The sequence below is a fragment of the Drosophila serrata genome, unplaced genomic scaffold, assembly GCF_035046125.1.
Source record: "Drosophila serrata isolate PLE 108 unplaced genomic scaffold, ASM3504612v1 contig_276, whole genome shotgun sequence".
Classification (NCBI taxonomy): domain Eukaryota; kingdom Metazoa; phylum Arthropoda; class Insecta; order Diptera; family Drosophilidae; genus Drosophila; species Drosophila serrata.
Genome location: NW_028257174.1, coordinates 10428182 through 10444902, shown reverse-complemented (window position 1 = coordinate 10444902; position 16721 = coordinate 10428182). Strand labels below are relative to the sequence as shown.

At 42.4% G+C, this 16721-nt stretch overlaps 3 protein-coding genes across 4 annotated transcripts in view; 2 read left to right on the top strand and 1 right to left on the bottom strand.

Annotated features, from left to right (window-relative positions):
- LOC147643358 (uncharacterized) overlaps positions 1-16721 on the bottom strand; it is a 74652-nt gene that overhangs the window by 55373 nt on the left and 2558 nt on the right. The window lies entirely within an intron of this gene.
- Or9a (Odorant receptor 9a) lies at positions 284-2374 on the top strand. Its single transcript, XM_020949956.2, has 4 exons — positions 284-684; positions 750-1027; positions 1084-1605; positions 1685-2374. Exons 1-4 carry the CDS (start codon positions 300-302, stop codon positions 1736-1738), a joined length of 1239 nt encoding a protein of 412 aa, XP_020805615.2. The 5' UTR covers positions 284-299; the 3' UTR covers positions 1739-2374.
- LOC110181931 (uncharacterized) overlaps positions 10387-16721 on the top strand; it is a 53959-nt gene continuing 47624 nt past the window's right edge. Inside the window, exon 1 of the mRNA XM_020949866.2 lies at positions 10387-12113. Within this exon, the coding sequence (XP_020805525.2) occupies positions 11695-12113 (419 nt within the window). The 5' untranslated portion in view covers positions 10387-11694. The remainder of the gene's footprint in view (positions 12114-16721) is intronic.

Here is a 16721-nt window from a genome sequence, read left to right as displayed (position 1 = left end):
TTTAAATAGTTAAAGAATGCAAAAATGCAATGCAGAGTTCACCGGACAAGTCTCTATTGGCTCGCCTGCTGCTGCTGATCAAGATATAACCTTACACTTAGATTAAGAAGTTCGCTCAAGTTCGTTGTCATAAAATCGGACTTTTAAAAACTGAAACCATACTGGAAAATGCCACTCCATCGAATTTCGACTGTACTTTCGCTGTGACACAGCCACGGGGACTGGCACGCCCCTTACGGCTTGTCCCTATAAAAACCACACGATGGACAAGAACCCTACGTATAATCCGGCTGTTCAAGATGAGTGACGACGTCCAGGAACCTTCAAACCCGACAAAGGAGCGAGAGCAGAGGCAGGAGCAGGAACGACCTCGGCAGGAGAAGCAAAACCAATCGCTGCGCGTCCAGATTCTCGTTTACCGTTGCATGGGCATCGACCTGTGGAGCCCCACAAGCTCCAATGACCGCCAGCTGCTGACGTTCGTCACAATGGCTCCGCTATTCTTGTTCATGGTCCCCATGTTCCTTGCCGCCCGCGAATACATCACCCAGGTGAGCCTGCTGTCCGACACCTTGGGCTCCACGTTCGCCAGCATGCTGACCCTAGTCAAGTTTCTGCTCTTCTGCTACTACCGCAAGCAGTTCGTTGGCCTAATTTACCGCATCAGGGGCATTCTAGACAGGGGTGAGTGCGGAAAAGGCTTTCTCCATTGAAGACTCCTAACTCCCCAACTCTTTTTCGTATCCTAGAAATCAGTGTGTGGCCGGATGCACAGGGAATTGTGGATGAGGAGAATCAGAGCGATCAGATGCTCAGTCTGACCTACACGCGTTGCTTCGGTCTGGCGGGTGTCTTTGCTGCCATCAAGCCCTTTGTGGCCATTGTTGTTTCCCTGATCCGGGGCAACGTGGGTGAGTCGGGCATCCATCTGGAGTTGCCCCATAATGGTGTATATCCGTGGGATCTCCAGGTGGTCTGGTGGTATGTGCCCACCTATCTGTGGAACGTGATGGCCAGTTACAGTGCGGTGAGTGATTGGCAGGAATACATTCTTATCTTTAGTTACTTAATCTTCAAAGCCAGGTGACCATGGCCCTGTGCGTGGACACCCTGCTCTTTTTCTTCACGTACAACGTATGCGCCATCTTCAAGATCGCCAAACATCGAATGATTCACCTGCCGGCGGTGGGCGGTAGGGAGGAGCTGGAGAGTCTAGTCCAGGTTTTGTTGCTTCATCAAAAGGGCCTGCAGATAGCTGATCATATCGCTGACCAGTACCGACCCCTGATCTTCTTACAATTCTTTTTGTCGGCCCTGCAGATCTGCTTCATTGGCTTTCAGGTGGCGGATCTATTTCCCAAGCCCCAGAGCCTATACTTCATCGCCTTTGTGGGCTCGCTGCTCATAGCCTTGTTCATCTACTCCAAGTGCGGCGAGAACATCAAGAGCGCCAGCCAGGACTTTGGAAATGGACTCTACGAGAGCGCCTGGACGGACTTTACTCCGTCGACCAAGAGGGCACTGCTCATTGCCGCCATGAGAGCCCAGCGTCCCTGCCAGATGAAGGGCTACTTCTTCGAGGCAAGCATGGCTACCTTCTCGACGGTGAGTTGTTTTGGTAGAATGGAAACTGGCCAGTTGGGTTAGTTCCACTTGTCTGCATGTGTCACTTCACCACTTCCAGATTGTCCGCTCTGCCATGTCGTACATCATGATGCTGCGCTCCTTTAACGCCTGAACAGGAGAGGAGATGGAGCACAAGAGTAGTAAAGCAGTGAAGCAAGAACTGAAGCCTGAGGAGAAGCAGGAGCAGGAGCAGAAGCAAAGCTAGGAGCAGAAGGATGACCAGGTGTAGGAGCAAGAGCAAGTAGGACTTGATATTATAAAGCAAAAATTGCAATGACAACTGGCCTCTGGCAAAAAATAAGCAATTAATTGTTTCTACTATTCTGAAAATGAGTTTTAAAATAAAGCACAGCAGGTACATTTTTCACTTAAACAGAGTTTTCACAGAATGAAATGCTCTGGCATTCTTTTGTTTAAAAATCCATGCACCTTTGGCAAAAGTAATCTGGCTTTTAAAGATAGAAAATAAGATTGGGAAGAGATTTTGCTACAGACACCCACTATTCAAGAAAAAAAAAGGAAGCTTAAGATGGAATTACCACACAATACTTTTATAATGAAATAATATTTACTTCTAGTCTGTAAGGTTGCTTTTATTACAGAGAATTATAGTTAGCAAAAGTTTGTTCAACCAAGTATCATGCAGCATGCAACCACAGATATGTGTTAATAAACTCTTTTTTGCACAAAAAAGCACAAATGTGAGAATCAATTAAGAAAAAATTAAAAATAAAGTAAAATAAACCGAGCAACAGCAGAGTTAAACCAAAAGGCATGAAGCAAAGTTGGAGCTCAGAGCAAAAAAATTCCAAATTCCTGCGGATGGCGGGCCAATCCACTTTCCTCCTCCATTTTGTACCTCCACTAGTCATCCCTCCTGGACTCTTCCGATGTTCTTTCGTGTCCGTCTGTCGCCTGTCGTGTTGCATTTGCTGCCTCAATTTGTTTTATTTTTATAACGAGCCAAGTAATCCTGGCAACAACAGCGGCAAGCTCCGCAAAAAGAATAGCAAGGAGGAAGGAGAAGCCAAAGGAGAGGGAGTCCAAGGTGAAGGGAACAAAGGAACAGCAGGTTCTAGGGGGAGCTAGGTTAAATATAGAGAGACTAGACCACCCACTGCCCACCAGCTTGATGGGACTTTTCCAACTTCAGCTCTTAATAACGCAAAAGGCGGGCGTTCTGAGCGGATTGCAGCCATATTGCTGCAAGTTTCCATGGGCCAAACTATAGGAATCTTTACGAGATTTCCGCACCACCTTCAAAGAGTCACCTCCAAGAGTCACCTGCAGCCCAGACCAGGTACCGCTGACACTGACAGCTTTTGTGCTGGGCGTCGTAACGATTTCCTGTTCGAATCATGATTGATGATGGACGGACAACGGGAAATCGCTGGGATCGCTACGTTTGTGGGGATTGTGAGGATGCACTGGTCTCAAGGACACGCAACAGTGAGCTGTCTGATTGGATGCTCCTTCGTCCTGGCCACATTTCACGCCCAATGCATCTTAATTGGCAGCTATTCCCTCCATTATTGTTGCAGATTATTGCGTATACGCCAGGTTGGCGTAAAATGAAGCTGATTTTAGGAAACCATTTCGGTATTAGCTTGTATAATTAATTCTTTATTACGTTTAGTAATTAATTATACGGGAATTTGTCTACATAATATAAATATCACTATTTATCCCTTGCAGGGTATAATAATTTTAGTCAGAAGCTTGAATCGCTGTGAAAGAGTCATTTTCGACCCTATAAATCATATATATTCTTGATCAGCATCAACAGGCGAATCTTTATAGCTATTTTTGGCATAAAAAAATTTTTTGAAATTTTTTTTTTAATTTTATAAGGGGTTACACCGTTAGAATTTTAAAAAATTAATATATTTTTTTTTTTTTTTTAAGTTCTATATTGAGTATGCAGATTTATTAACCTAATAAAAACTAACATAGGAACGCTTTCCGAAATAAAATTAATCAATTTTTGGCTAAGATATGAGTTTTTTAAACTTTGATTTGTCACATATTAATTATCGACTCAACGAATGCGAATATTTTAAGCTAAGTTAAGATCGAATTCTAACTCGAACCTTGAATTCAATTGTAAACTGCAAGGGTATTTCAAATCCAGCTTCCCAACATTACTTTTCTTTCTTGTTTTTGATTGAGTTTATTTAGGTATTTGTGTTTCTAATTTCCCCCACGTTTCCAGATCCCATAAACAGGTTCCGCCTTATATTGCCGAAATTGAATTTATTTATCTGTATCTCTCTTCCTGGATAAGTCGGCCCCTTGAGCTGATTTTGGTAACAACAACCTTGCTCTGTTGGAGAGGAGCTGTCGCTCTCGCTGGAACTGAAACAAAAACAAAAACAAAATAAACGGAATTGAAATGTCCCTGCTTCTGGCCATGATTTATTGCACTGCCGGGAAACTCTAAACTGGCCCCCAATCTCATGGCAACCTCTTGAAAATAAAATATTATTTGACAGATGTGTTGTTCATCCTACGTAGGGGACTTTGGCATAAAAACTGGCAAGACGGGGACAGTGGCACAATGGGAAACAAGCTGTTATGCGACAACTTTCCAGGGGGCAGCGAAAGGGTTTTCCTTTTGCCAGGAAGTTCAAACAGCCCCCGCCGTCGCCTTTAATTCAATTAGTAAGCTATAAATAATGTTTCCGGCATTCAACTTCGAGCTACAAACATTCCAGAGTACAGGTACCAAAATGCAGGAAAAAAGGTCCTTCTTTTAATATCCCGCTGTTGCTGTGCTCTGGTGCTTCTACCTTTGAATGAACAATTTAATTATGAAGAAGAGTATTCGAAGTCGGTAATACTCTCATAGCCTTTTAAATATCATCATTTGGCACTTAATTGGGACGATTTTTGCGAAATGAACTTATTAATGAACGGCAACTGGTGTAAACCTTCAATTATCACTCATACGCCACGTTGACTCTTTAATAGATTTCGTTGTATGCATTCTGTCCATTTCATTTGCAAAACGGATACTTAATTGCATTTTTGTATCAATTAAATCGTATTTTTGAATTGGGGAAAAGTACCATATTTCCTCAGATTCCAAACGAGAACGTTTACAGCGTATTCTAACAATCCTGGCACCACATAGTCACCAGGCCTTTGCCTGCACTTCCCATGAAACTGTCCTGACTGCAGGATGGGCCAATAAATATGCAGCAAAGGGTTCCCTGAAAGCTGACGAGTCCTGCTGGGCCACAAGCAGTAGGTAGGGAAGCAGAAGGTAAGCAGGGAAGTTAATCAACACATGCCAGATATCCCAGGAAGCGCCAGGAGGATATGACAAATAGAACAATGGAAAAGCGCTGACAACGGTTATCACAAAAGACAGCAGCGACTGCCGAATCAATCTGAGGCCACTGGCTTTGTGGAATGCACAAGTGCATTGTGCATTGCCCATATAGAGTTCCAACATTTTAAGAAAGCAAGGAAGTGTATGCCCAAATTTTTAATTGCATCCTTTGTCCTTTCCTAGCCAAGCAGCAACTCATTTCTAATTTTCAATGCGCCTCCCTTGTGGGGATAATTGCATTCCTAGGCCGATGAACACCTTTCCCAGGCAAAGTCGGAGTGTCCAGAGTGATTATTAGCCTGAGGGCTTATTTCGGCAACCCCGGAAAAGTCCTTTATGATATCGGCCAATCACAGAGCAGTGCAGCTTGCAGCAATTTTGTGCATTAACGCTATTGGCCCGGGAAGGTTTGCTATATATATATTGTTTGCATTCGATAGGCAGATAAATGCGTTGACCATAAAAGGCAATGCAGCAGCGATGTACATGAATATGCTTAAAAATAATATTAAAGGAATCAGAAATCTCGCCTAATGGACGTCTTTTGCAATCCATTTAAAGCAAATGTTAACTTTTGCTGTTATTTTTATTTATTTCGACTACAAAAATATCAGATTTCCTTGATATTTATTCAATGCGTTAATAAATTTCGTGTGTTGCTTTATATCTGCTTATTTAAATCATTGATTCCTTAGTATCTTTTCTTTGCTGGTAAAATGTCAATATCATGTTTCAGTATACCTCAATCTGTATTTTCATTAAAGGTGCTCCTTAATATACATCTTCTCCCACTGAATAGCAAAATATTTTTGACCTTTGAAACATTATGAATTGATTTAAGTGAGCTGGAAATGTCAGCAGGAGGCACCCATGATGTGCGATGCTTTGGCCCAGGGACTAATAAAATTATGGCCAATCCGCGTGTGGCAATCATAATTCCAGTGGTCCTAACTCACATGGCATTCGGACTCCAAAAAGAAGCTTGTGTCTTCCCGCTGGCTTCGTAAAACGGTCACAAAGTAGCGCCAAAGCTTAACGACTCCCAGCCATAATGCCTGGCGTACAAGCTGCTGTGTCTCACCACCATCAAACCGGGCATGGACATCGACACAAACACGAGCATGGACAAGGACAAGGACAAGGATACCCGGGGTTAAGATGGCAAAGGAGCAAGCAGCGGAAGGTGGCAACAAGGTGCCCAGTAAGCCATGGAACACGCGGAACAAAAAGAGTAATGGAAGCATCAAAGTTTATATGCTTTATGTTTTCACTTTTAACGTTTTTTCGTCTTAAAGGAGAAGGAGGAGCAGCGGTCGGCGGAGTCACTACACCCACCCACACACATAGACCGGGAACGGAAGCTGATGCGGCATGCCGGCCCTGTGTCATTGATGATGATTTATTGCCCGGCACGACTTGGGCTGATGCAAGTTGCCCCGAAAAACATATTTATGACGCTGCCGGAGCTGAATTATCAAGCATACGCAGTGTTGGACTCGGCATCCGCTGCTGCACTTGTACCCCAGCTATCCTTCCTCTCTCTCGCATATTACATTCTATTAAATGGAAAGACGGAGATTTCCAATATCTTTATGTCAAGAGTTCAGCCAAAATGGGCCATCATTTCAGTTTTGCTACTAAAAAGGAGAACCTCTTAAAATCTTACATTTTAACTGCAAAAGTCCAAAGTCTAGAGAAGTTTTTCTGTTTGTTTTGGTACCTCCTTGAGGTCATTTAATATCTTGAGATTCCTATTGAGCAAAGGAAAGCGTAAAAGGACCTGTCGCTGAAAGGCTCTGCTGAAAGGCTTCGATGTAAGCTTACCTGGTCTTTTTCACAGGTGCACACAAGGGGGAGGCCGGAAGTGGTGGATCCAGAGAGAAGTAGAAAACTAGAGAACTAGAAAACTGGAGAACTGGCGAAGGACAAGGCCAAGGCCATTGGCTGCGTAATTATTTGTCTGTGCCGCATGCAACTGTTTGCCTGCCGTTGTTGTGAGGTTGTGTCCTTGCCCCAAAACCAAGACCAGGAACCAGCTGTTGCGGTTGCAGCTCTGCTCTTTTCGTCCTTGCGGAAATTCAGGACGAAACCTGTTGCGTATGTCGCGGATGAGGATGTCAGTTTTTTTTAGATTGGGTTTTCGAGATTACAGGTGGACAGGGCACTTGTTCGATCTAGGTCATAGTCTCTACATTTACAACCTTGCACGACATAATATGATATTTTCCCTTTACCTTTATTTGTATTCATTTATTAAGTTATTTGTTATTTAGAATCAACCGAAATAACACAACCTAACATTTTATAATGATTTCTCACAATACATTTTTCACATTGTCTGTTCATAGTTACTCAAGAAGTAAGTTTATTGTCATTATTTATAGCTATTTATTGGGATCAAAAACTCAAATGCATGGCAAATAAACTTGGTTTGTGTTTCCTTAGAAAAACGGTGGTTTTTTTTAACCAAGAAGACATTGTTGTCGATGATGCTGGGAAAATAATTGACAACAGTTCCTAATAATTTTAAATCTGCCATGACGATGGCTTCAAGTGAATTATTTTTCAAGTAGTTTCTGGGAAATTTTTGAGTATTTTGCATTTCGAAAAGTATTTTTACTAAAATGTTATAAACAAACTGAAATAAGTTGTAGTTCTGCTTAAAATCATCTTCATTTTTATACCCTTGCAGAGTATTATAATTTCAGTCAGAAGTTTGCAACGCAGTAAAGGATTCCGTAAGTATCTTTCAACAGTAAGCTTCTACGAACAGTAAGTAGCTATGATCAGTAATTACTGTGTAAGTGTCTATGACCAGTAAGTATCAATGAGATTGTGGCCTATAGATTAAAGACTTTCTTGATAAATTACACAATTTGGGGGATATATAAATATACATATACATATATTTAATTGAAGATTTTGTACTATTTCCTAGACATGTTTTTAAATTTCTTCAATAATTTCTCCCAGTAAGTATCCATGAACATTAAGTAACTATGTTATGATCAGTAATTAACTATGATCAGTAATTAATTATGATCAGTATGTACCAATGAACAGTAACAAGTTGACAAGGAAGTTTAGTAATAAGTAACTATGAGCAGTAAGTAACTTTGATCAGGAAGTTTGTATGATCAGTAATTAACTTTGAACACTAATAAACAATGACTTGCAACTTTTGTAACACAACACATTTCTGAGACTTGGTCGGCAGCAGTCACTTCGTTCCGGGGATGTTAGAACAAGTTGGGAATCATATGCACAGATGTGCGACATTTGTTTTGGAACAAATTTAAGAGCAATACATTTGAATGAAACTATTGAGTTATTGTTCTATATAATTTTACAAGTATATAAGTCGGAGCATGGCGAATCGGTGGACTATATATATACATATATATATAGCTGACATAGGAACAATCGGACGATTTATAGAACTATGTCAGTAATTAACTATGACCAGCAATTAACTAAGATCAGTAAGTTTCTATGAGCAATAAGTAACAGTGAACCAGTAAGTATCTATGACAAGTAAGTAACTATGAGCAGTAAGTATCTATGACCAGTAAGTATGTATGATCAGTTACTAACTTGGAACACTAATAAACAATGACTTGCAACTTTTGTAACACAACACATTTCTAAGACGTGGCCGGCAGCAGTCACTTCGTTCCGGGGATGTTAGAACAAGTTGGGAATCATATGCACAGATGTGCGACATTTGTTTTGGAACAGATTTAAAGCAAGCTATTTCAATGAAACTATCGAGTTATTTATCTATATAATTTTACTAGTATATAAGTCGGAGCATGGCGAATCGGTGGACTATCTATATACATACATATACATATCGAAAAATGTTAAGAAAAAAAAAACCTCTCCAGTTTTTAACAGATTTTCATCAAATTTGATATATAGCCCTAATATATTATTCTAGAATTTTGTGAATAATTTTATGAAAATCGGACTACTATATCATATAGCTGCCATACAAACGATCCTTATAAATAGAGGAGCAAAAAAACTGTAGATTTTTTCATGGTATTATAATTTCAGTAAAAAACATACAACTTAGTGAAGAAGTCTTTCCCGACCCTATAAATTATATATGATATGTTTTTGATTAGCATCAACAGGCGAATCTTTCTAAATCTTTTCAAAAATTTTTAATGTTTTCAAAAAAGGATGGGTGAGGAGTTTTTGGCTTAGTTATGAGTTTTTTAAAAATAAAATATATAAGCTAAGTTAAGATCGATTTCCCATCCGAACCTATAGTTTAATTGCAAACTGCAAGGGTATTCAATTATTTTCCTTTCTTGTAAATAAATACTCTTTTGAGAATATATTTTCTGAAAAAGTTGCCAATATCTTTAGTTGACAATAATTTCCGCTGGCTACATGCAAAATGGCAAATGCAGTGGCAAACTTCTAGATTTTACCTGCAATTGGGAAAATGGCTGGAAATGGAAAGGGGAATGCCAAACCAGCAGCAAGGACCTCTGTTGGCGTCCTACGTTTTTCGGAGTTCTGTTGCCCCCGCTCCTTTCGCACTTCTCCTGTCTTTCTCCTTTCTCCGCTTTCCCCGAATGACTGTGACTCCGAAGAAAGCTTTCGGAGTGGCGCTAACAGGTCGCCTGCTTAAATAACAGCAACTAACTCCGTAACAGTGCCTCTAACAGGAAAGCAACAGTGCGCTGGACGATTTAAAATAAGGCGTCCGATGGCACGGCAAGTCAGTTCCTGTTCAGTCATTGTCGGTTACGTTACCGTGACCCCAGCACCGCACAGTGTTGCCAGTGTGGAATCAGTATCAGTATCAGTATCAGAATCAGTATCAGTAGTAGTGGCAGTACCAGTACCAGTACCAGTATCTGTATCTGTATCAGTATCTTTATCAGCATAGGAATCAGTATCACTATCAGAATCATCATCATAATTGGCCTCATAATCCGAGCAGTGAATTCAAAAAAGTTCCAAATTAAACAAGCAAGAAATTCAAAATCTAGTTGAAAAATATTCAAAAAACCAAAAAACTAACGAGAGAGCAAGCATCGACAAGTGTGTCAAGAAAAGCGAAAAAAAAAGGTTTGAATTCTGATTCTCTCACTCCTTCCCCCTTATGTGTCAAATTTTTTGTTCGTTTTTTTGAAAGTGCGTGCGTGTTATGAAAAGTTTGTTTCCGGGGTGCAGGGTTACACAGGCCTAAATACAAAGGGTTTTGGGTTGGGGTTTATTTCCTTCTTTATCCTTGAAGCACAGGTACAGATCTCGGGTATCCTGTGGATCCCTGTCTGGCTATTATAAAGCCATTTCTGCCATTGTGCTGACCTCGGCGAATTGAGTTTTGTGCAGACCTAAGCAGAAAATTTCATTTCATTTTCAGTTTGGTTTTCGGTTCAAATTCGGTTTCCTTTGGGTTTTTTTTTTCTTGTCCTCTTTTGTTGTTGTTGTCATTTTTCCTGGGTTAATTTTCGTTGCCCTTTCATATTTGATGAGCGGAGGAGGAGCCTCGACTAGAGTAGTATTTGCTCCTAAAACACTGTCTTCGCGCTTCATACTTTATTTATATGTTGTCCTCCACGGGCAGGACACAGCACAACCCGTTCTCGCAGTTAGCCAAGTCCTACTCCTTAGTAAATGGTTCTTTGTTATGCATGGGCCCCGTGAATCATTCATATGCAAATGCTGTGAAAATTCTCATTTATGTTAACCGTAACCGTAACTGTGTCTCATCCGGCCCGGCCCGTGTGTCTGTGGTCAGGGTGCTCACCTGCTACCATTAAGTGCTGCCTACTTATCGGCGGCCAGGCCAGACCAGACCCGATGATAGTCCGGGCCAATTACAGGGCAGTTCATTTGTGACCATGACTAACCGCTTTTGGCGCCAATCTAATCGCTTTCTCCGGTTCAGGCAATCAGCTTTTAGCCCGTGTGAATGATTGGCGATTTGCGCCTAGCCATGCCATTAAATTCGTATTATTTTTTAATCACTCACCCGCATCGGAACGCTCCTGTCCTAGCCTGGTCTGGTCGCTAATCCGCCGATTATAATCGACGGGATGTTGACGCATTAAGCCACTTGTCCGTTGCCCTTTTAGCCCTCTGCCAGAGTGTTTGCCAATGGCATTATCCGGGCAACTTGGCTTGTTTGTGGGCAATCGTTGAGGTCCTTCAGCAAAGCAAGTTGCCAAAAACTCAAGCCCAAATATGTAGATAGCCAGGATTGATAGCTTAACCCTTAAAGTATCTATTAATATTCAAGGAATGCACATTTCTGTGGCATTTATTATGCGAAATAATTGCGAATTTTCACGGCAGGACTCGGAGTTTTTCCAGAGCAAGAAAGAGCTTCTGGTTTTTGTCTGTTTTTCTTTTTTAATATTGCGGCTAATTTGGTCCGAGACCCAAAACAAAAGTAAAAAAAAAACAAAAACTAATAAAAACACAGGCTGGAGGAAAAATAGGTCGAGAGAACGAAGGAGTAAGCGGCTTTCCCTTGGCCACGGCAATTAATTTACATTAATTTCCTTTGTTTCGCCTGGCTTTGTTTTGTTTTTTGTTGGTCTCCTTTCTGGTGTCTTTTGTATCCTTCTGCTTGGGTGTCCGCTGCAGCGGGGCTTTATTAAAAAACAATTACAACACTTGGGCCTCTGCTCTGTCCAGGACCCGTCCATCAGCGGCATCTGAAGACAACGACAGCGACAGCGACAGCGGCAGCAGCAAGAGCAAGGATGTCGGACAAGCCCAAGGATCCGGAGCAGCAGCAGGAGGAGCAACAAGGGCAGCAGGAGCCAAAGGAGACTCTCAAGGAGCACGAGTACGAGCGAGAGGAGGTGAAGGTTGAGGTCCAGGTGGAGGCTGAACCAGAAGCCGACCCGGAACTGGAGCCGGAGGGCGGGGGCAGCGTCAGCACCAGCCACACCCAAAGCACCGGCAGTGGCATGGGCACAGGCGTAGAGTGCCCAGCTGTAGAGTCTGCACCGGGACCTGTTTCTGGATCGGGAACAGGCTCTGGCTCTGGCACGGGCTCTGGAACAGGCTCCGCATCGGGCACGGGCCCGGGCTTGGGACCCGGAGCCGTTAATGCTTCGGCTAATGGCGGCGGCGCAGAGATGGAGCGCGACCGGGACAGGGATTCGCACGGCGACAGGTGAGTCAGACGGATGCCGAGTGTGAGGCATCCTTTTCCAGGCGGCGGCCACAGCGACCTCCAGTCCGTCCTCATCCTTCGCTGGGCAGCTCCTTCCTATCCTCCACCCAGCGACCTGCTCATATCCTGACGGCGACCCTGTCAATAGTCATTAGCTAATTGGGCATGTGTTGGTCGGAAGGGAGCGGGAGGAGGAGCCGCCGGCGGGGGCTAGAGCGGGCCAAGATGGCGGCGATAGGGGCCAAGTCTGGACGGTAGGTGCCCCACCTGGCCGTTTCGAGGCAGCAAGCCAATCACAATATATATATACATATATATATATATATAAATAATAATAATCGCTAGCATGTGTATGTGGGACTAACCCATCCGAATATATTTTTTATTTTAGCCAGAGCGGGGTGTACCTCGTTATCTTTAAGATGTTCTAAGATTCCCAGGAACATTGCGCCCCCCTCTCCTCCTACGGCACCCAATTTTCCCCCATTTATTTGTATAATATATATATATATGTATCTATATATATATATTTACGCCACACCCGCAATGCTTGTGCCGATACCAAAGAGATATGCAACATATTAGCATTATTATATTAGACTCACACTATAACCATATTATATAGCTAACCATTATATATAACCGATTCCGCAAATATCAAATATTCAATGCTACCAAGTTCTTTAAACAGTTACATCTCTCATCAAAACAGAACCCAAAAGGGAAACATAAATTGTTGATACTCTTAACACAATTAAATATTCACAGTAGATACATATAAATAACCGCCATATCCCTACAATATCATAATCACAATCAAAGTCAAGATCCTAAGCAGTAATCTTTTACTAATAAGAAGATAAAACCAATATATATTATTCGTAATATACAAATATGCATACATACATCAGTCGCAATACTTATGAAAACCCATATTCCCCAAGTAATATACATAAATCTATATATAAGACATATAAACCGATATATATTAACTATGCTGCTGTCAAAGCTCAAATATATAAGATAAGATGCAAAATACCAGTGTATATATATATAACAAATTACCATTAACTTGTAATTATATATGGACAAATCAGATATATTTGCAGTTAAAACGATGTTTCGGGAAGTCAAAACTTGATTTTTTTTGGCCATAAGCCTCTTTTCTCGACCCTGTTAAGCCCACTACCTGGGCCAGGACTCGCGTCTCCCTGGTACGCACACATTGTTAACACGTTGTGCTTGCCATTAGTGATGCTTTATAAATATAGATACTTGTGGGCCGGGCAAATATTTGACTAACCCTGGGCCCCTTGGCAGCCACTCCCAGTCCCAATTCGCAGTCTCCCCAAGCCCCCAGCTTTAGGCCCAGTTAATTATGCGCCCAACAATTAACGCAGCCAGGCATTGGCATCCGCATCGACATCGCCATCGACATTGGCATCGGAATCGTCGAAAATTCAAGCGGCGGCTTTTGTGGCAGCGACTTTTCCCGGCTTAGGCACTCGACTCGACTTGAGTTTTCCCCGGAAATACCCGCACACCCACACGCACACACACACACAGATAGAGAGAAAGGGAGAGAGACTGTGGCTACAAGATGTAAGATATAGCTGGGATAAGTCGGTTACCTTTGGCAGCGACGCTTTTCACTTTGTAGCTAATTATGTCCCAATTAGCGGGTTCTTTCCCCTGTAGCCCTATTTGCCACACATTTTCCCAAATTTCCCCACTTTTCCATCTCTGTTATCACATTGAGTGCTGCACATACTCGCACTTTAAGCACCTACATATATAGTGCGGGGTTTGATATGACCGGATCTTATCTGCTGTATGGCCCTTATTAATGCCCGATTATATGCAGTTGCCTCCATCTGTAATGAGATCTGCCCTTATCGCCACGTTATTTATGGCCAGCTTAACAAAGATTTATTGGGAGCTTTCCTCTCAATCTAACAGTCCAGGCTCAAAAAAAAAAATGTTTAAAAATATATTCTGTTGGATAGTTTCTGGCGTCTGCTCAGGGCTTTTAAAACTCATTATAAGCAGCTTAAAAATACGTTGAGAGATGGTTTTAATATTCCTTAAACACCTTTTTTCCCCTTTTTAATTTTTCGTCATAATTACCCTTAAATCGTAGACTTGTACTTAATTTTCCTTTTAACTTAGTTTAAAAATATATACTTCCTAAGCCACTTTATATGAATTCGTAATTTGTAATCATAAGCATAAGTTGCCTCAACTTGCTTTACTTTCACTTTTCATCTCGATTAACTGCACTTTCTTATTATTTGCAATTATAAACCAACGGAAATTGCAGTTTGCAAGGGAAACAGTATCATTGTTGGTCGCTTTTTAATCAGTTGCCATCCGGCATCAATTAATTTCTTTAGCTTTCATTATTTTCTATTTGTTTGCGACAGTTGTGTCTGTTGTTGTTGGGTCAATTAGCGGAGGGTGGAAAAACACCCTCAGAAGTGCAACTTCTGGAAAGTTTCGACTCACTCTGGTAAACTTGCCTGCACTGCCTGCCCTTCCGGTTGACTGTTCCTTGGCTCCACCTCCAACTCAGGCAGGTCCTGACTTTCATTTCCGGACTGCCTTGGGGGCCTAGGGACCTCGGAACCTCGGAAACTCGTCATCGCCTCGCACTCAATCAGCGCTCATCGCTCCCCCCTCGATAGCCAGCATTCAGCACTGCAATTGACACTTTTGCGGCGCGCTCTGTTTGTTTTTGTGATAATTAAATGCCTAATTGGAGTGGCAACAGCCGCAGGAGCTTCTCTGGCAGGTGGTGCTCCTTGGATGGAGATCGGGTTGGCACGCCATTGTTGGCTTTATGCACATCAATTTTTCAAAACACAAACAAACAAGCCGGATAGGTCAGCGAGCGATGACAGCTTTGTGTCCAAAAGGGGCGGAGAAAGAGATTTGACAGGATAATTAACATCTCCTCGACAGACATGGTGTGTGGCCAGGATATATTTCTTTTCCCCCTAACGGGCATTAACAATATCATTAACTGGCTTCGCTTCGATTCGCCTGAGCTGGGATTAGGATTGGGTTTGGGAAAGGGATTGCGATTGGGATTGGGATTGGGACTTCCTTTTCTCCTTCAATGTATTCTGAATTGACAATGAGGGGCATCCCATCCAGGTTTTTTGGGACACACGGCACGTGAGCTGGCTGCCAGATGAGTTCCCTCTACTCCCCTCTCTCTGTTTTCCCTGCCAAATTGTTAATGGAAATTATTACTTATTAGCTGATTTGCATATTTTGATGAATACATCGCACTCTCACTATGCGCTTTTCATCGGAAAATGCTAGCATAATGGCATTAAATCTATGGGAAAAATATCTTTAAGGTTTCATGGATTAATATGATGTTAATGAGGGAGGTTCTAGAAAATCTAGAAAAAGATAACTTAGGAATTAAGTTTCCCAACAAGTATCAAACATTCTTGACACCTGTTGGTATTCCCAAGAATTGAAGACAATCCTGAAAGCAATAAATTAAGAGCTGCAAAGCAAGTCTGCAATAGTTAATAAATGGCAATAATAGATTTAGGTTCTAAGTACTAAATAACTATATATTAAACTTGCTGAGAGTACTCGGGGTGAACGAAATGAGCTTACTCAAAGGGTAAATCAACCTTTAAACTATCTCCAAACCTATACCTGTAACCTGACAGCTTATTTACAAACTCCATTGCTTACGAGTGAATCTTAAAGATACATCTTTACTTGTCCAAAACGAACGGCTTCGAGGGCGTAAAGGTGATGTGACTCCATTTCGTCCATTCCATTCTGCGACAGGCAGTAAATATTCGAGCTGGATCCCATGAATCACTGATAAAAATTTGTATCAAGTCGTGAATGGCGGCAGTCGACTTCCGTTGCCGTTGCCGACTCAGCATCCCTTGGTCGGGGCAAACCCTTTTGCGTCCTACATCCTTCGGTCTGCCTGCTTAGTTATGCAAATCTCATCTTTTGCCAAAGTTTGCCAGCTTCCTTCGGTTGCCTCGCACTTTGTATCTGTATCTGTAGCTGGGTATCTCTTGTGTGGGTTGTGTATCTGTCTGGGTGTGTATGCTTGTGGGTTGTTGTGCAAATTATAAAGTTGCTTTAGCCCGAGATTTCTTCTTTTCGGCACTGGCAGGTATGGCGCACTTAAGCTGTCAGTTCCCTGACGCTGCCTCAGCTCCAAGTCCTTGCCTTAGTCCTTTCCTCTTTCTGTGCCTGTGCCTCAGCGCAAAGCGAGTGGCTCCTCATGAAGCTGGGTATCCGTTGGAAATCAACATCTGTTGGCAATCAACTGTTCACACAATCGAATCCGATTCGATTGACCAAACGGCGACAGCAACAGCGACTGCGAATGTGATTTCTAATCAACAGCGATTCCTTGTTTCTTCTCCCTTCTGCCCCCCTGGAACTCCCGGCCCGGTGATTTACGAACGCTAATTCAGCCTGGCAATTGGCATTCAGTGGACGTGAATGTGGAAGCTGGCTCAGGCTCAATGCCTGAGCCAGAGACGGAGCGTGTCCTTGACTGTCGGCGTCTACAATTAAACGCACGGCAGCTGGACATGGACATGCATGTAAAGCGAT